The sequence below is a fragment of the Thalassophryne amazonica genome, chromosome 4 (genome assembly GCF_902500255.1).
Source record: "Thalassophryne amazonica chromosome 4, fThaAma1.1, whole genome shotgun sequence".
Classification (NCBI taxonomy): Eukaryota; Metazoa; Chordata; class Actinopteri; order Batrachoidiformes; family Batrachoididae; genus Thalassophryne; species Thalassophryne amazonica.
In genome coordinates this window covers 37,604,628-37,627,995 of record NC_047106.1, presented here as the reverse complement: position 1 = coordinate 37,627,995, position 23,368 = coordinate 37,604,628, and the positions used below count along the sequence as shown (strand labels likewise).

The 23,368-nt window shown below is 40.6% G+C and overlaps 2 protein-coding genes and 1 long non-coding RNA gene across 3 annotated transcripts in view; 1 reads left to right on the top strand and 2 right to left on the bottom strand.

Annotated features, from left to right (window-relative positions):
• Positions 1-10,432, top strand: part of relt (RELT TNF receptor) — a 59,392-nt gene extending 48,960 nt beyond the window's left edge. Inside the window, exons 9-11 of the mRNA XM_034169403.1 lie at positions 4,363-4,728; positions 5,312-5,434; positions 9,953-10,432. Of these exons, the coding sequence (XP_034025294.1) occupies positions 4,363-4,728; positions 5,312-5,434; positions 9,953-9,956 (493 nt within the window). The 3' untranslated portion in view covers positions 9,957-10,432. The remainder of the gene's footprint in view (positions 1-4,362; positions 4,729-5,311; positions 5,435-9,952) is intronic.
• On the bottom strand, positions 2,510-18,631 carry LOC117509660. The gene is made up of 3 exons (XR_004560465.1): positions 18,621-18,631; positions 6,924-6,927; positions 2,510-3,419 (listed from the first exon to the last, which is right to left on the bottom strand). It is a non-coding gene; the product is annotated as an uncharacterized LOC117509660 (long non-coding RNA).
• A 1,038-nt stretch (positions 18,632-19,669) lies between these two features.
• LOC117508899 (P2Y purinoceptor 2-like) overlaps positions 19,670-23,368 on the bottom strand; it is a 41,583-nt gene continuing 37,884 nt past the window's right edge. Inside the window, 2 exon segments of the mRNA XM_034168741.1 lie at positions 19,670-20,056; positions 20,137-20,482. Of these exon segments, the coding sequence (XP_034024632.1) occupies positions 19,670-20,056; positions 20,137-20,482 (733 nt within the window).

Sequence of the window (23,368 nt, the reverse complement as noted above, 5' to 3'; positions counted from 1 at the left end):
GAAAGTGTATGAACAGTCACGCTGACCAGAATGAGGATAAACAGGAAGACAGTTCTGGAGGAGAACAGACCTGTAGTCTGATGTGTGCTGGTTTTCACAAGGAGCATTACATGACTGAATTAGAATGAAGGGAAAGATTAATTTACTGTATACACATGAGGGAGGAAATCTGGCTGTCTCAGCAGCTCTTGGTGTCTTAATCCTGGGGGTCTTAACAGTGACACTGGGAGGACAAGTACATCTGATCTCTGAGCCCCTACTGAGACACAGAGGAAGGTCGTACTGAGGTTTTACTGCTAAAATGATGCAGTTTGTCAGATATTCAGTCTCATTATCTGCACAGACTCCAGCAGCACGTGGACTGACTGACATGGCTCTGAGTTTTCAGGAACGCCCTGGATGACTAAAACCACAGGGAAGCAGCGCGTTGTGTGCGCACTGTGATTCTGGCTCCTGTGGTGTTTCCTGTGAGTCAGCCTGTGGTCCAGTGGGCTGGGGTAATTCATGACAAGTGGGACCTTTTACATCAGGTCTGGGAGCGTGCACTGCTTACCACATGCACTCCAAGGAAATGCCTTGTATCTTGAATGGCAACCACTTGGGCAGAAGACCATTGCATTCCCATTGACGTGTTCATTTATTTCCTGTCGCTTATCAGGACTCAGGTTGCAGTGGCAACAGACCAAGCAGCTCACCCCATACTTTCCTATTCTTGGCCAAATCCAAGGATAGGGCTAACTCTTCCAGAGGGACCCAGATGGGAAATCTAATCCCCCCATGTCATTGGTCTTCCTCAAGGCATTCTCCTAGTTGGACATGCCTGGAAGACCTCCCTAAGGATAGGACCAGGGAGTATCCTCACCAGGTGCCCAAGCCACCTCAGCAGCAGCTCTACACCAATTCCCTCCTGGATATTTGAATTTCTCATCCTGTCCCTGAGTGTCAGCCCAGATACCTGATGGATAAATCTCATTTCTACCACTTGTATCCTTGAAGCTGTTTTTTTCAGTCATTACCCGAAGCACATGAGCATTGGTGAGAATAGGAGTGTTAATCGACTGGTAACTCAAGAGTCTTGCCTTCTTGTTTGATCAATCTCCACCTCCCAAAAATGATGTATCTGTCACAGCTACTGGGGTCCTCAATGCTGAAGTACCTGTATGGGGCCTCATGAGCAGAAAAGAGTACCACGTGGCTAAAATGTTGTAGCTGACGTTACGTCAAAATGCAGGTGGTTGCTTTATTCCAGCAGGACCCAAGGATCCTGCAAACAGACTATGTATCAATCACATCCAGTTATGACCTTATGTCATTGGTTAGCACCTAAGTCTGACCACCAAACATTAAGACAGGATGCACCAAGCCCATAAAGACTTGGACTTTCCTTCTCTGCAAAGGTCTTGATGTTGCCAAACATCTCTGTCCAGTGATTTCACAACCTCACAAGTTCCTCCCAGGTGTCTCTCGATCTCAAAGGCAGAGGACCAAGACATATGTACGTCACTGCAGACATTAGTGAATCTCTCCACAATTTCCACAGTTTCACCACACGCAGTACACTTCTAATCACTGAATCCAGGAAGTCAGTGAAAGCCTGGATCTTAGTCTTGATCCAGGATAATCACAAACCCAGACACTCCAACTCCTTGTTCTGCTTAGGCAAACTCTCTAATCAGTTTGCATCCACCCCAGGGCTAGATTCCAGGTTACAAGCATTTTTTGGCTAAAGGTAGATCAGCAAATCCAGTAAATAAATAAATAAATCAGGTGCAGGTCACGTCAGTGGAATGGCAACCACTTTTCCCCTTTTATGTGACGGTCGCTTGAGCAGCAGACATCAGACACCATGTGTTCTCATTGGAGGTATGGAGTCCACACTGAGGAATGACTTGAAACCACATGTCTGAGGTGACTGTCTTGCTCACCTGTTGAGTCATGAGCATTACACGTTGCCCAGTGTGTCACTAAAATCTGTGGCTGTCCCTTCACTTAAAGTCACAGGAGCTACATGATTTATGGTGTTGTGGCCAATTCTTGGGTTGTATATTGTGGTCTTTTGAATTATTCAAGTGGTTCAGACATGTATCCAAGTAATCCTGTGACATGCTGCGTCAAATGGCGGTCGACCACACTTTGCTGAACTTTTTCTCTGCTGCATGTGTTCATGTTACCGTAGCAATAGAAGCAATAAAATAATCTCCGTTCATCAAATTTCTGTTTTCTGTTGATGCACTGATTCAGAGCCACTCTCCTTCTTCTCCTTCTTCTTCATAAATGCTAAATAGACTGCATTTCTGTTGCACTTTTCCATTTGATGAAGATACTCGAAGGGCTTTACAATGATACTTCACATTAATCCACTCAGCTGCACATGGGGCACAACTTGGGTGTTAAGAACATTGCCAAAGGGAACTTAGTGAGTTCCCAGTCTGGCAGGAATCAAACCAAGGAGCCTCTGGTCACAAGCTTACCTCTCTAATCTCTAGAGTAATGACCCATAATTCTCTAACTATGATGGTACGTGAGCTCCCTCTGGTGGTACGCTGAGTCAAAGGAACAAACTCATTTTTTATGGTGTAATCCAGCTGTTTTACTTTAAATAAGGTTACAGCTATCTCAACAACTTCTCATTGAATCACTACAGTCAAACGGAGCAGACTATTCATAATGAAGGATTTAACGGCTTTACAGCTTTGACACGGAAACAAAATCCATCTGACACCACTCTCTGCTGTAAGCTAAGTGAAATGAGTCAATGCTTCATAAGTCGGACTCTGCTAATACACGCTTCAGATACCGAGCTGCAAATACGTTTCTGATGTAACAGACAAACGTGACAGAGAGCAGTTAGAAACTGACCAAAATCTCCCATGTGCTTGTAGGCCTGTTGTGTTACATGTGCAAAGGGCCGTCATTGTCAATACATGCAGACGCGTGTCAATTTGTCATTCTCAAGATTTTAACACACTCTTCTTTGTTTATTCACAACCAGTCTCCACGATAAGGATGTAAAGTATTTCCAGACATCATCTTCCAAAAGCAGGGCGTCTTATGTAGACAACAGTTTCCGTCAGGCTGTGATGATGAGTCCGTCTGAAAGGACGCAATAGGTCAGATTAAGACTTTTTATTTACTCTGTGTGCTGGGTCAACAAGTCCACTTCACATGATGCAAATGTAATGCCATGTGTCATCTCTTCAGCATTCTGCTCACACCACAAATAAATCACATTAATGATCCATCAAGACAAAAAAGTTTAATTAAACTGTCAACAACAACATCATTAATTATGAGCGGCTGAGGATACAGAGGCGGGGCTATGATATCGTTTCACAAAAGTTCTGTATTTTCAGTGTCTTTGTGCTGATGTGACCGAACTCGACCCAACCTGAGTATCATTACGAAATATTTGTCCAAATCTGACCCAATCCACCAGGCCCAGATCGGGTATCCACGCTTTAATTTGCAATGATGTGCAGTCATTTTGACACTTTCTCTGTCCTCTTCCTCTGTCAAAATGCACTACAGATTCTGGACCGATGTTGTGTATGGGAGAGTAATCAGTTCTTCTGTACTGCCGGACTCAGTCCTGGATGTCACAGGCGGTCCACGACAAATGCAGAAACGCTTTAAGCCATCAACTTCAGTTTAAACTTATCTCAGTCGTCGTAATCCATACTGCTTTCTGCTATTTTGAGCTGTTGTGTTGTAACAAAGATTCCACAATGCAGCGGCCAAATCAAGATGTGAAAATCGCTCTGTGCTAGCCTAGTTTCTTCATACATTTTAATTCTTTCAGGTAGTTTTTCATCACCACTGCCAGCATGCTTGCACATCATTATTGCTTCATTTCAACTTTATTGTGATGTACAGATGCAAAATTACAAAAATTGTGTCAAGAAACATCAATTTATGGACCTGAACCTCCATGATTTTGTGATAATACTTAATTTAAATTCATTAAGTACCACAGTAATTTGATGTCATTTTGAGTTTTCATGTACAGGGTGCAGACTTTGGTGCACCATTGATTACTTCCATACTTGTTCAGAGTAAATACATATTACTCCTCATCAGTTCGATGTCAGTTATCAATTTGAATAATTTAATCGTTGATCAGTACATCGATAGATTATCTCACATTTTGTAATTTAGAAATTCTGGAAAGAAAATGGCTGAGTTTGTGTCTGATCTGATGAATCTTCAAAGAGTAGTGAGTCATGGTGATATCCTCCTTCACGAAAATCATTTCATGCCCTTTCCATGAGTAATTGCTAAATTGTGTCTGGCCGACACACGTAGGAGGAACGGGTGATGACTTGTTCATTGCTACCTTCTCCTGACTGTGTTCTTCCTTCCCAGGTTTCCGGTGCTGTCGTCCTTCTGTTCACTTCCCAGGCTCTGCCCCCATCATTCCCACCTTCACACCATCTCTGGCCTCTCCGGTCTGGAACACAAACACGGCTATCGGTGCACTCGCTGTTCCCAGAGGAAATGGCCCCCTGTCCTCATTCCTCCCTTGGATGCTTTCAGAGACCCTCTGAAGCCCCCGCAGACCCTAATCCTGCCTTCTTTGGATTCAAGCATCGACCCGCAGAAGAGCCCCCTGCTGGAGGGAGTGTGCATAGACACACATGAGACTGTGCCAAATGGTGTGCGAGAAAGTGTGGAAGGAAGCGAGGCGGTGCAGAAGCAGGAAGGAGAGCTGACAGTGTTGTCTGTGGGGAGGTAAGATCCATTCTCATGTTTTTTTAAAGAAAGTTCACTGTAGAATTACTTGGGGTGGGGGGTACACAATAACATGACACCAGCAATAAACTACACTGACATTTTCTGAATTTAACAAAAATGCCAGAACTGCAGTAAAATCCTCACATTATTTAGTGTGGTGAGTACAGTTTTACTGTAATACAGATCTACTCATTTTTTAATGACACAAGTGAGGATAGACAGAACTAGGAGCGAGCGTTAGCGTTAGGATGACCGCGCAGGCAGGGTGGTTTGGAAACAAAGTAAGAGAGAAGGTTCTGGTGGGGCGAGATGCAGGATATATCAGGAGAAGGATGCTGAGGAGGAAACGGGAGGGAGGACATGCTGGTGGTTAGTGGAACAAAGGACGTTGAGATGGAAATAGATGATCTGCTGTGGTGCCCCCTAGTGAGAGAAGCTGAAAGATTTTGTTCTTGATATATTTTTTTTAAATTTTGTATTAGGGTGGTCTCCCATTGCCGATCTGTGGCCCCAATTTTCATCCCATTTTCAGTATTCAATATTTATTGTTAATCGATATTTAATCATTTTTCAATCACAGATTTCAAGTTGCTCAGATTCCTGAGCAGAAACCCGTCGCTGTAGAAATAAAGACGTCATCCCAGGAACCACAACACTCCACATTTGGAGGGAAGCACTTCTCCACGTCATCAAGCATCAGGAGGTACGACCCCTGACACTTTTCTTTTAAGGATTTGCAAAGAAAAGAAACTCCAGAATAACTTCTTTAATATGTGCATGCAACATGTTATGAGTGTGCAGTTCAACAATGCAATTAGTGGTTCATCATGCAATATTTAATTTAATCAATTAACATGAATGCTGCAAAATTTAAACCAATATTAGTGTTCTTTGGAAGCCTTTACATCAGCCATTCACAACGTTAAGCACGCTGTGACCCACAGCAAACTGTGAAAATCTTCTGAGGCCCACCCAAACCTTTAGGCACAATTTTGCCTCCCTGGCCTCTGATTAAGTGGTCTGTCAACTACAGTTTCCCACTAGTGACAAGATACAAGAGACATTGTGGTGTTAGTGTGACTGGTCACCAAATATGGTGTTACACATATTAAACCAGGTCAGAAAAATTAAGAATAAAGACATAATTTAACTCTCATGACTTTGCTTTATTATATATTTTACATTTAATAAAATAACTATAAATAGTTTTTTAATTATTTTATTATTTGTTTTTAATTATTTAATTTTACAATAACTACTGATAAAAATCTTTCTGTTCTTCTTTTGCACATTTGAAAATTCTTTGTTGTATTTGAATTATTTGACCTTTGGTAATGTTAGAATGGCCTAAGCAATGGGTCACCCCACTGAGTCTGGCCTGCTTGAGGTTTCTTCCTCACAAAAGCCATGAGGGAGTTTTTCTTTACATCTGTTACCTGTATTCTTGCTGGGTCGGGGGAGGTGGGGGAGGGGTGTTGGTAAGGTTAGACCTTATCCTTGTGACGCACCTTGGGGCGACTTATGTTGTGAATTGGTGCTATATAAATGAAGTTGATTGAATTTTAATGACCTCTCACAGCCTATGCAGTATCATCAGGGTCCACCAAGGGGCTACACCCTACGCTTTGGGAATTACGGCATTACACATACAGTGAGGAAAATAAGTATTTGAACACCCTGCGATTTTGCAAGCTCTCCCACTTAGAAATCATGGAGGGGTCTGAAATTTTCATCTTAGGTGCATGTCCACTGTGAGAGACATAATCTAAAAAAAAAAAAAAAAAATCCAGAAATTACAATGTATGATTTTTTTTAAATAATTTATTGGTATGTTACTACTGCAAATAAGTATTTGAACACCTGTGAAAATCAATGTTAATATTTGGTACAGTAGCCTTTGTTTGCAATTACAGAGGTCAAACGTTTCCTGTAGTTTTTCACTAGGTTTGCACACACTGCAGCAGGGATTTTGGTCCACTCCTCCATACAGATCTTCTCTAGTTCAACCAGGTTACTGGGCTGTCGCTGAGAAACACGGAGTTTGAGCTCCCTCCAAAGATTTTCTATTGTGTTTAGGTCTGGAGACTGATTAGGCCACTCCAGAACCTTGATATGCTTCTTACGGAGCCACTCTTTGGTTATCCTGGCTGTGTGCTTCGGGTCATTGTCATGTTGGAAGACCCATCCACGACCCATCTTCAATGCTCTAACTGAGGGAAGGAGGTTGTTTCCCAAAATCCCGCAATACATGGCCCCAGTCATCCTCTCCTTAATACAGTGCAGTCATCCTGTCCCATGTGCAGAAAAACACCCCCAAAGCATGATGCTTCCACCCCCATGCTTCACAGTAGGGACGATGTTTTTGGGATGGTACTCAGCATTCTTATTCCTCCAAACACGGCGAGTGGAATTAAGACCAAAAAGTTCTATTTTGGTCTCATCTGACCACATAACTTTCTCCCATGACTCCTCTGGATCATCCAAATGGTCATGGACAAACTTAAGACGGGCCTGGACGTGTGCTGATTTAAGCAGGGGAACCTTCTGTGCCATGCATGATTTTAACCCATGACGTCTTCGTGTATTACCCACAGTAACCTTGGAAACAGTGGTGCCAGCTCTCTTCAGGTCATTGACCAGCTCCTCCTGTGCAGTTCTGGGCTGATTCCTCACCTTTCTTAGGATCACTGATACGCCACGAGGAGGGATCTTGCATGGAGCCCCAGTCTGAGGGAGATTGACAGTCATGTTTAGCTTCATCCATTTTCTAATAATTGCTCCAACAGTTGATCTTTTTCACCAAGCTGCTTGGCAGTTGCCCCGTAGCCCTTTCCAGCCTTGTGGAGGTCTACAATTTTGTCTCTGGTGTCTTTGGATAGCTCTTTGGTCTTAGCCATGTTAGTACATAGTTGGAGTCTTACTGATTGTGTGGGGTGGACAGGTGTCTTTATGCAGCGAACGACCTCAAATAGGTGCTTCTAATTTGGAATAATAAGTGGAGTGGAGGTGGACTTTTTAGAGGCGGACTAACAGGTCTTTGAGGGCCAGAATTTCTGCTGATTGGCAGGTGTTGAAATACTTATTTGCAGCAGTAACATGCAAATAAATTATTTAAAAAATCATACATTGTGATTTCCGGATTTTTTTTTTTTTTTTTTTTTGGATTATGTCTCTCACAGTGGACATGCACCTAAGATGAAAATTTCAGACCCCTCCATGATTTCTAAGTGGGAGAACTTGCAAAATCACAGGGTGTTCAAATACTTATTTTCCTCACTGATATCCATTTTTAGCATTCACTATAAGTCAAGCATTTCTTTGACTTTGTCACTCTTCCTAGTCCTCAAATATAAAGAAAAAGCATAGCACACTCAAAATATTGATGTCCTGCCGCTGTTTTATTTCATAACGTTTCAGCCAAAGACCTTCATCAGATTGCAGCTTCAGTTGGACCAAGTGTTCAAAATTATTTGTCAACCCAGGTGCTCAAAACCCCCTCCGAGTGGGAGGTCCCAAGAGTGTTGACACCCAGTGATTTCAGCCCATTCTAAAAATCAGAAGACAAGATTATTAAATGTTCATAGGAAAAACATCAGCATAAACAATACATGATTACAAAAACATAATCACAAAAAACATCTTAAATCGAAGTCAATGTTAAGTCCATGAGGAGTGAGAGTCTTCAAATGGTGGATCCAGAAGTGCTCTCTTTTTGACAGTAGCACTTCCATGTTCCCACCTCTTGGTGGCAGAGTTACATGTTCAATACCAATATATCTTAAAAAAGAGAGAGGATGGTTGAACTCCACAAAATGAGCTGCCACAGGATAATTTAAATTTTTACATCTTTTTGTGCTCCTATGTTCTGCAATCCGTGTTTTAAAGCCCTGCTTGTTTTTCCCACGTAGACTTTTCCACATGGGCAGGTAATCATGTAGATAACAGATTTTGTGTTGCAGGATATGATGCCTCTGATGGGTATGACTTTACCAGTGTGGGATGTTTAAAACTGTTACAGCGATAGGTGTAGTTACATTGACTACAGCCTCCACACCTGCGATTACCATCAGGGATAGGAGTCAACATGATTTGGCCTGTTTTTGGTGGAGAAGGAGGAAGTTAGGAATGTACCAGTTTGTCTCTAAGGTTTCTTCCTCTTTTGTACACCATCAGAGGGTGCTGTTTAAAGGCCTCCCCCAAGGTAGAGTCAGTTTGTAAAATGTGCCAATGCTTTGAAATGATCTTTTTTAAACTGATCAGCAGGTTTTGAATAAACAGTAGAGAATATGATCCTTTTTATGGCACTTTTGGGGGGATTGACCCTAAGTGGCAGCCTCATTCAAAACTGATTTTTTTGTAACCTCTCTGTTCAAAATTTGTCATCATCATGTTTAAATTTCTTTCAAAGTCATCATTCTTGTAACATATTCTTTTAAGCCTACAAAACTGACTATATGGGAGGATCTTCTTCAATGGAAGTGGATGATTTGAGTCAGCTCTAAGTAAAGAGTTCATTGCTGTAGGCTTCTTGTATAAGTCCGTATACAGCCGATTCCCCTCCCTAATAATCCACAAATCCAAGAAGCTCAAGCACTCTTGGTCAGAGCCCATGGAGAAAGATATAAATGGACAACATGAGTTCAAATATGCATAAAAACACAGATTAAGATATATTGTTATTGAACATGTAACTCTGCCACCAAGAGGTGGGAACCTGGAAGTGCTACTGTCAAAAAGAGCACTTCTGGATCCACCATTTGAAGGCTCTCACTCCTCATGGACTTAACATTGACTTCGATTTAAGATGTTTTTTGTGATTATGTTTTTGTAATCATGTATTGTTTATGCTAATGTTTTTCCTATGAACATTTAATAATCTTGTCTTCTGATTTTTAGAATGGACTGAAATCACTGGGTGTCATCACTCTTGGGACCTCCCACTCGTTGGAGGGGGTTTTGAGCACCTGGGTTGACAAACAATTTTGAACACTTGGTCCAACTGAAGCTGCAATCTGACGAAGGCCTTTGGCCGAAACGTTATTATGAAATAAAACAGCGGCTGGACATCAGTATTTTGAGTGTGCTATGCTTTTTCTTTATATTTGAGTTACTATTTCTGCATATGCACCTCAGCAGAGGATCTTGGTGTGCATTTTTTACCTATTTACTCTTCCTAGTCCTGCCACCTCAGTCTCTTTCTCTGTCCCCCCTTCTCTTTCAGGTGAGGTGTCAGAGTCTGTGCATGACGATGCTACCTCGCTGAAGTACCCCTTCAATTGTATCCCTCATCGTGACAGCTGACGCTCTGACAGCGAGTGTCTTTGCAGACTGTTGAGAAACCACAAATGTCACCTCAGTCCTAAAAAAAAAGTTCTGTTTCCGGTTAAGGAAAAAGAGAATTTTTAATTTATAAACTAATGCATAAATTATGTCAGATATAAGCACTGCAGTTGGTGCACTTCTTACATCACTGTCCTGTTTAGAACTGTCAAAAAGGGACGGGTGGGGGGGAGTTAAAAATCCTGTTAGATCGCACTGGGTTATGGTGGACACATTTTTGCTGACATGTGTTACCAGCATAGCTTTGAGGCAAAACTACAAATGTACTGTCAGTATCAGTTTGTGCTCCCTTGTTAAAAAAAAAAAAGTGTCAAAAGCAGCGGTAGGTGTGGAGTAGATGCAGTACTGTGGAATCCATTACTGACAAAAGCACAAAACAGAAACTAAATCTCTCTTTGTAGCTGTGCACATTAAATAAAAGGAGGACAACGCATTCTGGAGCCATGTCCCTGGTGAACAAAAGTGCGTGCAGGTTTTGAACCCTGCAGATCAGGAGCAGGAAGTGTCTGAACTCCTTCCTGCTGTAATTCCGGTCGCAACAGTTTCTTGCGTAGTAAACAGGTTTTGGCACCTGCTGAAACTGTTGTTTCACTACACTGTTTTACAAGAAAAACCTTTGAAGACTTCATTATAATTCTGTTGTTTTATTAATACTGGTTTACTTTTTTATTTTTATTGGTTTTAGTGCTCACACTGAAATTGTGGGTGACTTAATGTTTTAGAAAATGTTGCGTTTTGACTTCATGTTACACTAAAAAGTTCTCATTTAATGTATACACTTAAATGTATGGTGATCTCACAGTATGTCAAAAACCACCAAGTGTAAAAAAGTGTCTAAAATTGTGATTTTAGTCAAGTTATAAACCTGTTTTTAAATAGTAAAACTGTTTAAAATGATTGAAAACCCCAGTTGTAACCAAGGTCTGTGAAAACTGACATTCAAGTAAGATCAGGTGTTTAATCCTTCTTCAGTATGTTCATCAATAAAAGAAAACTACTTTATCTTGCTTTCATGAATAGAATGGCACTCGGAGAGCGCGTACATCCGCCAACAAACCAAATCTCAACTGTTCTTAGATATCACGACTCTACATTTCCAGTTCAAAATGTTGATAGTTGATATTTTTTTTCCCGCTTAAAGTTACAAAAATTTTTGTAGATTGGCACTCTTAATTAAATCCACTCTAAAGCCTAAAAGCTTCGGACCCAGCTGAAAGCACAACTTCTTTGGTGAAGGTTGAAATTAGTAAAATATTTTTAATGACACAAACAAGCACTTATTAACACAATGATTATTTTCATTACTCACAGTGTCACATTTGAAGAGTAAAATGTCTGAATTTGTTCGTGTTGGTGGAGGAAATTATGCTAAAGTATACAAATGTTTGAGTTCAATTGTACAAATATTTCATGAGGTGAAAGGTGAAACATATGTTCCAGCTTTCACTGAATTAAATATTCGTTCCATTGGAAGAATGTAAATACATTCATTATTTGTTTTATATAATGACTAAAATAGATCCTTGTCATTTGATATTTTATTAATTTATAAACAACAGAAAAGGGACTTACATTTTGGTGTTCCACTGCTGCTAAAGTCCAAATTGTGACGTGTAGTCCAGTGATGCTGTGCACTGATTTCAGACTTCCATAAAAAAAAGACTTTGTGTAGTTCCTCAGTCCAGCCAAAAATTATGTCAGCTTTTAATCTGAACAGCTTTTCATGCATCCAGAAGGCTTACAGCGGAGTGGATTTTTGTGTTTGTGTGTGTTGCAAGAATTAGCAGCATCAGTTAGCTCAATCCAATCATCATGTCATTGTCCCCCACGTGTGCGCGCACACACGCAACCGGGTCAGCGCTTGTGTGCACGTGTACTACCAAAAAAAGACTGTACATCTTCAGTGCAGCGAGAAAAAAAATCACGTCAGAAATAAGTCCAACTTTTCATTCTTTCTCCCTTCTAACAGCCTCCAGACAACACAGTGGATTTGTTTTGTGTGTGTCAGTTAACTCAATCAAATCATGCCTTGGTAGAGTCGTTATCCCCCGCGCACAAGCACCGACCTGGGTGTGTGTGTGTGTGTGTGTGTGTGTGTGTGTGTGTGTGTGTGTGTGTGTGTGTGTGTGTGTACTATCAAAAAAAGACTGTGAACATCCTCAGTGCAGCGAAAAAAAAATCACATCAGAAATTAGTCCAGCTTTTCATTCCAACTTACTGCCAACAGCCTCCAGACAGCACAGTGGATTTGTTTTGTGTGTGCGCGCGTGCATGTGCATGCACGAGCATTGGGGGGGGCACACATGTGCGTGCACGAGCTCGTGTGGCGCGTGCATGCACGAGGACATGCGTGTGTCTGCACGTGTGCAGAGTGCAATGGTACCAAACATATGGAACCACACTGCACTCTAAATGCAATGCAACACAAATGGGATGAATTAATCCATGTCATGTGACATACAAAGCACCAATGAAATGACAAGGATCCACTCAGCCGTTATCTAATATTTGTTATCCACCTCTGCGCTTCTCCACCTTCACCAGCTTTCAGATCTCAGACAGCTGGGATAAAGTCCCTGACCTTGTTTTCTTTCAGAATACATCACAGCACCAATGTGTTTGCTTCACGCTTTCAGCTCAGAAATGCTGATTTAGTAAGACACACCCACTCACAGCCAGTGTTCTATTTGTAACTTTGGAGCTCTCAGTGAAGGACTAAGTTAGAAGTTAGACCAGTAGCCAAAATGTGCTCCTTCAGGGCATCTGCATGTTTAGTTAAATGTTGTAGTTGGTGGAAAAGTAAAATGAAATATGTATGTAGATATGTACATACTGTAGCATAGAGAGCTTTATACTGTATGTGTGAGTTGAACTGACACACTAACCACTGTGTTATCCTGACAAGTGACCATCTTTGCATCTTCAGACAGGTGACTAACTGAAGGAACAACCAACAGAATGCATCTCAGTAAGGTGCTGGGCTGCCACATGAGCCTGCAGAACCTGACGAGAAGGATGGAACACAGTTCTTCCAAAAGCTTTTACCAAATTTATTTAGGGTTACAATTTTCCTGGATCAAGTCTAAGATCCAGGCTGTCAGTGAAAGTGCTGAGCTTGTACAAAAATTCAGCTCAGTGACATACACGTCTCTGGGTCCTTGGTCTTTGAGATTGAGAGACCACTACGAAGAGTTTACTGGATCGTGAGGTTGCTGGACAGAGGTAGCAATGCTGTTATCATTGTAGGAGAATGATGGTCCAAGTCGTTCAGGTCCTGGTGCTACCTGTCTTAGGGCCCCTTCACATGTACGAATGTGGTTGAATTGCACATGAAGTGCCCATGAAGCAGGAATCGTATGCAATACTTGTAAATTCGTAGCTGCCTCCAATGCGTCGTACGCCTGTTGCTACAACTATTTGCGCACACCAGCGGCTGAAAGAGTGTGGCTGTGCGAGCCTATTGAACCCTCTCACGGCAGGTGTCGGCTAAATTCCAGCTGACATGCACGAACATCTAACACCACTTGTTTGGCATTTAGAAAATGTGTGTGTGTAGCACGAAAACAGTCTGCAGATGATCACTTTCGAGCTGGATGTGAAATTTGTCTAAGTGCCCCACGACCGAATGTGTGTTACGTGAAAGCAACACACGTTGCTGACAGCTGGATGACAGCTCAGTGCACATTAAAAACACAGAAACCACTGCCAGGACAGTTATATAAATAATTACGACAATACCTACATACACAACTACATAAGAAATAACAAAAATAAATGACCACATAACACAGAGAGTGACACGCTGGTCTGGGCGCTGAACGGACAGGGACGTGTCCGCTCACAGCGGCTGCTGTTGTGATCTCTGCTCCCAACCGTGTTTTGAAGGATATGAACTTACAACATTCTTCCATGAGGCGCATGTCTGTGCCTGCTGTCCTCACATGGCAATACATAAAAACATACAACCCCTGGCAAAAATTATGGAATCACTGGCCTCGGATGATGTTCATTCAGTTGTTTAATTTTGTAGAAAAAAAGCAGATCACAGACATGACACAAAACTCAAAAGTCATTTCAAATGGCAACTTTCTGGCTTTAAGAAACACTATAAGAAATCAAGAAAAAAACATTGTGACAGTCAGTAACGGTTACTTTTTTAGACCAAGCAGAGGAAAAAAATATGGAATCACTCAATTCTGAGGAATAAATTATGGAATCACCCTGTAAATTTTCATCCCCCAAACTAACACCTGCATCAAATCAGATCTGCTCGATGACATTGACCCTATGCCATGACATTGACCCTATGTGTCTTTTTGCAAGGAATGTTTTCAGTTTTTGCTCTATGGAAAGATGCATTATCATCTTGAAAAATGATTTAATCACCCCCAAACATCCTTTCAATTGTCCAAAATATCAAGGTAAACTTGTGCATTTATTGATGATGTAATGACAGCCATCTCCCCAGTGCCTTTACCTGACATGCAGCCCCATATCATCAATGACTGTGGAAATTTACATGTTCTCTTCAGGCAGTCATCTTTATAAATCTCATTGGAACGGCACCAAACAAAAGTTCCAGCATCATCACCTTGCCCAATGCAGATTCGAGATTCATCACTGAATATGACTTTCATCCAGTCATCCACAGTCCACGATTGCTTTTCCTTAGCCCATTGTAACCTTGTTTTTTTTCTGTTTAGGTGTTAATGATGGCTTTTGTTTAGCTTTTCTGTATGTAAATCCCATTTCCTTTAGGCGGTTTCTTACAGTTCGGTCAGTTTCCTCCCATTCGTTCCTCATTTGTTTTGCTGTGCATTTTTTGATTTTTGAGACATATTGCTTTAAGTTTTCTGTCTTGACGCTTTGATGTCTTCCTTGGTCTACCAGTATGTTTGCCTTTAACAACCTTCCCATGTTGTTTGTATTTGGTCCAGAATTTAGACACAGCTGACTGTGAACAACCAACATCTTTTGCAACATTGCGTGATGATTTACCCTCTTTTAAGAGTTTGATAATCCTCTCCTTTGTTTCAATTGACATCTCTCGTGTTGGAGCCATGACTCATGTCAGTCCACTTGGTGCAACAGCTCTCCAAGGTGTGATCACTCCTTTTTAGATGCAGACTAACGAGCAGATCTGATATGATGCAGGTGTTAGTTTTGGGGATGAAAATTTACAGGGTGATTCCATAATTTTTTCCTCAGAATTGAGTGATTCCATATTTTTTTTCCTCTGCTTGTTCTAAAAAAGTAACCGTTACTGACTGCCACAATCTTTTTTTCTTGATTTCTTATAGTGTTTCTTAAAGCCAGAAAGTTGCCATTTGAAATGACTTTAGTTTTGTCATGTCTGTGATCTGCTTTTTTTTCTACAAAATTAAACAACTGAATGAACATCCTCCGAGGCCGGTGATTCCATAATTTTTGCCAGGGGTTGTATATCGCTTTTGCGACGGGCTGGAGAGCGCACACATTGACAGGCTGTTCCAGTTGGAACGGACCGTCAGTTCATGTGGACATGCAGCAAGGCGATCTGAACGTCAAGTCTGTCTGACAGGACGCGTGTCCTGTGAGCAGCACGCCACAGGACCATATGACAAGCCAACAGTGTGAAAAATACATCATTTTCAGTCACTTAACAGTAGAAATACGCTGTAACAATTGCCGTTTGGTCAGTTATCACAGTGCTTTTTTAAAATAATACGTTTATCTGCTTGTTGATTTTAGCCATTTCACGCTTCTGTTATAAGACAGTGATTGTAGTGCTGTGGTAAAGTTTCCGTCTAGTAATCAGAGCTTGCAGGTTCAAATCCCATGAGTGACATTTATTTTTTATTAAACTGTGGGGTTCTGTATTGCGTCCCCTTTTATCTATTATTTATATCAACCCAGTGACATTCACTAATTATACAGCTGGTTTTTAGTTTATTTTTCTCCACATCCGCGGCGCAATGTGGTGCACCACATCCCAGCTGCTCGCACTGTGTTCCTGCTCACACAACACCGTCATGTGCATGATCCCATCGCAGCGGGATTGTGCACACCTGCCCATCAGCTCAATGTTTTTGTGGTTCGCTCATACGAGCTGTTCCGCCCTGATTTGTACTTATTCCAACTATGTGTGAAGGGGCCCTTACTGTATGATTGAGACTTGGATGCTAACCAGTCACCCTAGTGGCCTGATGCTGTGACTGGATGTCTTTGGTGCTACTTCTCCAGCGTGTCCTTGGGTACCACTTGAATGACTTTGTGTCATATGTGCTGTTCCTTTGGGACGCTAAGATGAGGAGAGACATTTTAGACGTGGTGCATTTCTCTGGGCATGATCCAGCAGTTGAACATGTCGGTCCAAAATCTCTCACAGATGTTCATCTAGGTTGAGATCTCATGACTGTAAAGGCCAGAACATATGACTCATATCATCTTCTTAGTCTTCAAACCCCCTCATGATCTGTGGATGGGGGTATTTGCTCCATTTCTCCCCTCATTTATTTTGGTTTTTCCTTAAACTTGTCACCTATCATGTCATCACCATACATACCGTTACCATTTATGTACAACACTTTGATTTGATTTGATTCAATCTTCGACAGTGTTTTCTACTTTCAGCAGCACTCTTCCAAGTGTCAAAAAGTACCTCATCAAGTCGGTTAAACTTTAATTAAATAAACTGGCAAGTGGTGCACACCAGGCCTGAAAGTCATCGTCATGGATAAACATCACGGGTGTTTTTGTTATGGTTGTTGTTGCATTTTTGTGTTTGCTTTTTTGTTTGTTTAGTTTTTTCACAATAATTAAAATTGAAATATTGTTGGTAACAGTTAAAAAAAAAACAAAAAACAAAAACAATTCTACTTATAAACTTTATAGTTTGCATTTTTACCAGTTCATGTTTTATGTATATTTTTGCTTTTGAAATAAAGATGTATTTTAATTGCAACCCAGAAAAGAGGTGTTATGACATCATATGTTGCATGACAGAGATTATGGTTAAATATTCATTCATTCATTTTCTGCCGGGGTCCAGATAGTGATGGCGATGGTTCCATATATTAACTTAAAAGAAGTAAATAACAGAGGTGGGACAAAGTCACTATCAAGTCACTCTCAAGTCATGAATCAAGTCCCAAGTCAAGTCTCAAGTCATAATGACCACCAATTCTTTGCAAGATGACTTGAGACTTGCAGACTGATGACTTGAGAATGACCTGACAGTGACTTCGTCCCACCTCTGGTAAATAATTTTCCCTCGCTCCTATCGGTCTTTTTAGAGGAGCAATAGTGCCCTCTAGTGGTGCCTTTGTGTTCCGTCCAGTAGGACACAACCACAGAAGAACCTTTGAGTACATAATTAAGAAAAGGGCACTAACTGCAGAAAGCTATTTCAAGAATCAGACCATTTGAGTCTGTAATTGTTTGAAGTCAAACAGAGCATTAATGCTAAAGTTTTGTGAGCAGACAAATATAAGATTAGCACACAGCCACTTTGTGTCAAGGTCAAGACTTTCCTGCACAGCCTTGTGGTATTACTGTTTTTTTTTTTTTTTTTTTTTTTTTTTGAAACTACACAGCAAATAAGCAAATACACATTTTCTGGACACATCTTACTCTTTTTTTTCTTTCATGACTAATTTTTTTTCCATTAAACTCACAATAAAAACAAACATTTACAGTATAGTATGAAATACAAATATCAACTCCAAAATAATGGAATGTACAAGAAAGGGTAACATTCAATACAATGCGGTTAAATCATCACGTTTACAGCCAGTTTTCTTTCGATATTATTTAGGTGATGAGTGCATGAACATTTCCAGTCGCTGAATATGTCTTGGACTTCATTTACATTGATATATAAGAAATGCAAACAGTGTGGTACTGTGTGTTAAATCTGTCTGGAGGAGACATTTCTTTAAAACTGACTGAAAGTCTGCAGCTACAATTTTAACTTCCTTCTCTGTTCCCCTCCACTGTAAAGTTGGAAAAAAATGGAAGGTTCAAGGTTACTTTATTTGTACCAAAAGGTAAATTTGTTTTGGCAGTGAGTCACACCATTCATAACAATCACATAACACATAAAAACCGATAAATACCGTAAATATAATTAAAAATATAAAAATGCAATATAAAAAATATAAGAATACAATACCAATAAAGCAGTGCAAGTACAGGTCAATAGCATGGCGCCAGAACAAAAGTCACAGAGCGTGTGCCATCTCAAAGCAAAAAAGCGGATAAATTAATTAAATATACAATCAAGGTCGTCTGTTAAGTACACTAATAGCAGCAGGAATAAAAGTGCTCTTATAGCGCTTAGTTCTACAAAAAGGAACTTTATACCTCCGTCCTGAAGGGAGCAGTTCAAACTGATCAAAAAGAGGATGTGAGGCGTCCTTTAGAACTGCCTCAACCAATCTCTGGACCTGCCTCATGTACAGAGAGGTTGGATACAGCTGAGTCTCTCCCCCAATGATTTTGCTCGCCCATTTTACAATCTGATTCAGACTGTTTTTATTTTTAACTGACAAATTTCCAAACCATGACACCAAACAAAAAGATAAAACAGATTCGATATAACAACGATAAAACATTAACAAAGATTTGTCAATGTGAAAGGATGCCAGTTTTCTAAGACAGAACAAGCGCTGGTGACCTTTTTTACACACCACTTCACAATTTGACTCAAAAGTGAGTTTGTCATCCATAACAGTACCCAGATATTTATAGGTGCTCACAATTTCTACGGCCTGACCTTTTAGGAGAGTTACTCCATGTTTGTGGGAGCCCTTCCTAAAGTCAATGACCATGTCTTTAGTCTTCAATACATTCATCTGTAGAAAAGACTTCTCGCACCAATCCAAGAAATCATCAACCACAGGACCGTGGCCAACCTCACTGTCCTGAAGCAAACTGACAATAACAGTGTCATCTGCATACTTAAGAATAGTCCTCCCCTCCCTCCAACTTCTGCAGAGATCAGTGTACAAAATATACAAAAGTGGAGAGATAGCACTGCCTTGTGGTGTCCCAATGGAGGACTGGGTCTGCTCAGACAAGACCCCATTCACTCTCACTTTTTGTGTCCTGTTAGTGAGGAAGCTCAGAATCCAGCCCACAAGATTACAACTTAGATTAAAATGATCTAAAAGTCTTGAGGCTAAAATGTGCGGCTGAATTGTGTTAAAAGCAGATGAAAAGTCAACAAATAAAAGTCTGACATGCGCACCTTTCCCTTCAAGGTGACTAAAAAGCAATCCTTTAAATAACGAACAGGTGCTGCTCTGATGATGGTCGGATTACAAAATGCCTACGCCTAATGAACACAGTAAATTCAACCCTTTTGTGCACAGTGCTCAGGTTTACGCTGGTATGTCCTACCACCTAAATACCAGAGTGGGCTCAGGCACACCCCAGATGGGCCCACTCTACATATACCCTTTTTGTATCTGCCATAAACATTTGGCTCCTTGACCTTCCAGCCAGGACACATATTTGTGAAAGTGAGAATGATTAATTTCATGCCAAAACACTTGTATTTTCTTAACAATATGACAGCCTACTGTTGCAAGCAGTTTCAAATCATTACACAAACATTCTACTCCTCACAGGTGTTGTGAATTCCAAAATAAAAGGCAATAAAGTCCAGTCCTACGGTGCATGTATCAGAGGAGGCTGGTACTACATGAACCCCCAGTGCTGTGGATGTAACAACCAAGAGGACTTTATCCTCAAACCATAGCAGTGTAGATTTACAGTTGCGTTGAAAACCACTTGATGTTTGGTACATGGGGTGAGGCCACTGGGTCAGAGTTTTGGTCACAGTTTTTATTTTAGATGACATTTTTATTTTCTTGGTGAGGTTCATGCGGACACCCTGCCCAGCCAGGAAGTAAAGGATGGGATCAACACAGCTGTTGGCGCTGGCCAGTGGTCTGGTCAGCTTGTGTGCCACACTGGAGGCTTTCAACAAATCACAGCTGATCTGTTGGACACATGAAACAATAAGATTTGCAGATTCTTTTTGAATCATCCTAACATGAGAATGCCTAAATGTTTTCTCACCTGTGATGGATTGACCTGCCTGAGGTACCTGAACGAGTAGTAAAGACTCCTGGTGAAGTGGAATGGGAGGAAGCACAGCATGAACGCCGCCAGCACGATAATGATCATCTTCACTAACTTCTGCTTGGAACGGTGAACCAGGGGGCCTCCTTGCTCCCCGTTGGTGTCCCCATCAGAACTCCATCCTGACTCTAGAAGCGTTCAGAGCATGAGTCTGTAGCAGACCATCACCACCATGAAGGGTACAACAAACATCAGCACTGATACCACTGAGCTGTACACCAGGAAGTCGTCAAACAGTTCAGGGCTGGTGGTGTCAGAGCAATGTTGTTCCGTTTCCCCATCCCTGGTCAAATACATCATGCATCATACGAGTACATTTTTTTGTTTGTTTTTGTTTTTAAATTTATGACCATTGAATGACATTTGTACTTGTTTGGAGAGAAAAGGAGTGGTGATGTTATAATCAGGTGCATTATCAGTGGTGGGCACAGTTCAGCTAATCTGCTAATAGGTATTCGGCCATCTTGAATTATTTTTTCAAGCAGCCAACCAAGATACATCACGCTGCCTTCCCTCTGACTGATGTTTTTTGTTTGATGAGTAATATGAGCGAAGAGTGACGCAGCAGCGCAATCCTCACTCATGGTACAGGGCGTTCTAAACAGGAAGTGCCCATTTTCAAATCCACAGTAAAACAGGAAATGTTCAAATTTCAAACACTTGCTGGATTGACAGATGAGATCCCATGGAATCTCATGGGAACTCAACAGAAAGCTCACACTTAAACAGGAAGTCCCAATTTATCAGTCACAGTGAAACAGGAAATGTTCAAATGTCAAACACTTCCTGGCATGGGTGGAGCTAGAGCGGAGACCGGGGTTTCACTGGACTCCCCTGAAATCTAATTGGACACAGATGATTGACATGTCACAGCACCACACGTCTGGTTGAAAGAGCTGCATTTTCAAATCAGTGAGTCACATTGACTGCTAGGTTCCTCCTGTCCAGTAGTTGGTGCTGTGTACCACAGAAAGTTCTAATCCACCTTAGTAGAAGAAGAAAAATGTTTGCTTCAGATTTGAAATGAACACGTCGTTTGAACTATGGACTTCTAATCAGACCAAACTTATATTGTTGAGTAAACGGCCGTATTTTATGCCAGAAATGAGGTCCGGGTTGTTAAAAGCAGCATTTCTCCTTTAATTCGGCTTATTGTTGTTGGCTTATTAGTGCAGCAGATAACTGAAACAATCCTTCAAATGGTGATACAAGCATCAAATTCAGCACAAATACAGCTGCAGCAAAATTAATGGAGGAACTTAATTAATTATAATTAATTAATAATTGCCCACGGTTTTACATCCTCCATACTATTTTGCTTAGCTAACACAAACTATGAACAAACCCACAGCCGAACTATATTATTAACTCGAGGATTACAAATTATTCTTCCACTCATATCCACATGGTGACTTCTTTCGTGCCTTCTTAACCTGGCCCTCCCCCCAACTCTCAATCTTATAGCAGAACTAACTATTATTATATCACTATTTAAATGATGTCCATGAACCCTAATCTTTACAGGCGCTGGAGTTCTCATCACCGCCACTTACTCCTTATCAATATTTCTCATCACCCAACGAGGCCAATCCCCACCCAAATCCCTTATTATCCCAACCCACTCACGAGAACACCTTCTATTCCTCCACATCACCCCACTTCTCCTCCTCTCCATTAAGCCTGCCCTAATTTCAGGGGCTTTTATTTAGTAAAACACACTCCAACCTAAACTCTAGAACATTATGCCTTATAATGATCTCGAGTTTCTCTCGCTTTTAAGCATGTTAATGTACTAATACATATTATGCATGTATTAGGACACTCATTTTTCTCGAACATTAATTGATATTACCCAAGAAACCCATCAAAAAAGTCATATACAACGAATTATTTCCTTGTTAATGACACACCCATTTCTTTCGACATAACTTTCAAGTTTATATCACAACCATATTTCTCAACACAAATAACAGTGAAATTACCCTACTTAATTATACCTTAATCAAAATTCTAAAAATAAATATTATTGCATTTCCAAAATCTATAAATAATTTTAATAGCATATCATCTTATACCTGTCTGAGAAATCTCAGGTACATTTCTCACAAGTATCCCCAACCCAGAATGCGTTTAACACACACTGCGCACTTTACCCACTTATTACCCATGATCCCATCAGCCGGGCGTTCTCTCTACGGTGCCTGGGGTGTAGAATCATCTCAGGAACATCTCACCGATCATCGCGTCACCCAGTGAATATGTGCTCCGATTGAAATGTGTTAATGGCGATTACCCATGATCCCATCAGCCGAGCGTTCTCTCTAAAGTGCCTGGGGTTTTTTTTTTTTGGTAACCTTTCCCCCGCATTTCAGAGTGCAGAGCGTCAATGACAATCAAGCTGGTACATTTTTTCTTGCATTTGGAAATTCAGATCATTCACTCAAACTTTGAAACAAGGGATTGCATATACTGTACTAGTACATAATATTTTCTCTTTCATCAATCATTCCATCGTTTCCCCCCCGGAGTATTTTGCGTTTGTTCCCCCAAACCCCCTAACTAGTAAAATTAGGCTTATCCAAAAATCAATCAAAACAAAACCATTCAACAATTCAAATAAATATACTATAAACTTAGGCTTATAATTTGATCAAATACAATACATCAACTACCTAAATATATAAATTTACTAACCAAACAAAGTAGTAACTTCCTTAATTATATACCCTAAACATATAACACACAATTATTCCCCCCCGTTCTATAGTTCTTTAAGTATTTCTTTGGCTTAATCTAAAATTAGGCTTAATTATATCCCCTTATATATACCTTAATTATTTTATTCTATATAACCTATACCTGAACCATCAAAAACAGTTGCACCACACCCTCCACACAAACGTGGTATTTTTAAACAATTCATCATTTTATTCATTTTTAATACAATTTTTACACAATAACCTAAAATCTGGCTTAATTCTATAACCCTAATTTATCGAGTTTAACCATTTTTACCCAAAATCTTCTAGATTTTTTTTATGTACCTTGTTCATATCTTGTATTAGTACATAAATTCCCCCACCCCTTTGGACCCCTAACACCCCCTAGTTGCACAACCTGAGAAAACAACTATTCAAAGAAAGAAGACTTAAACCTCTACTATTGGCCC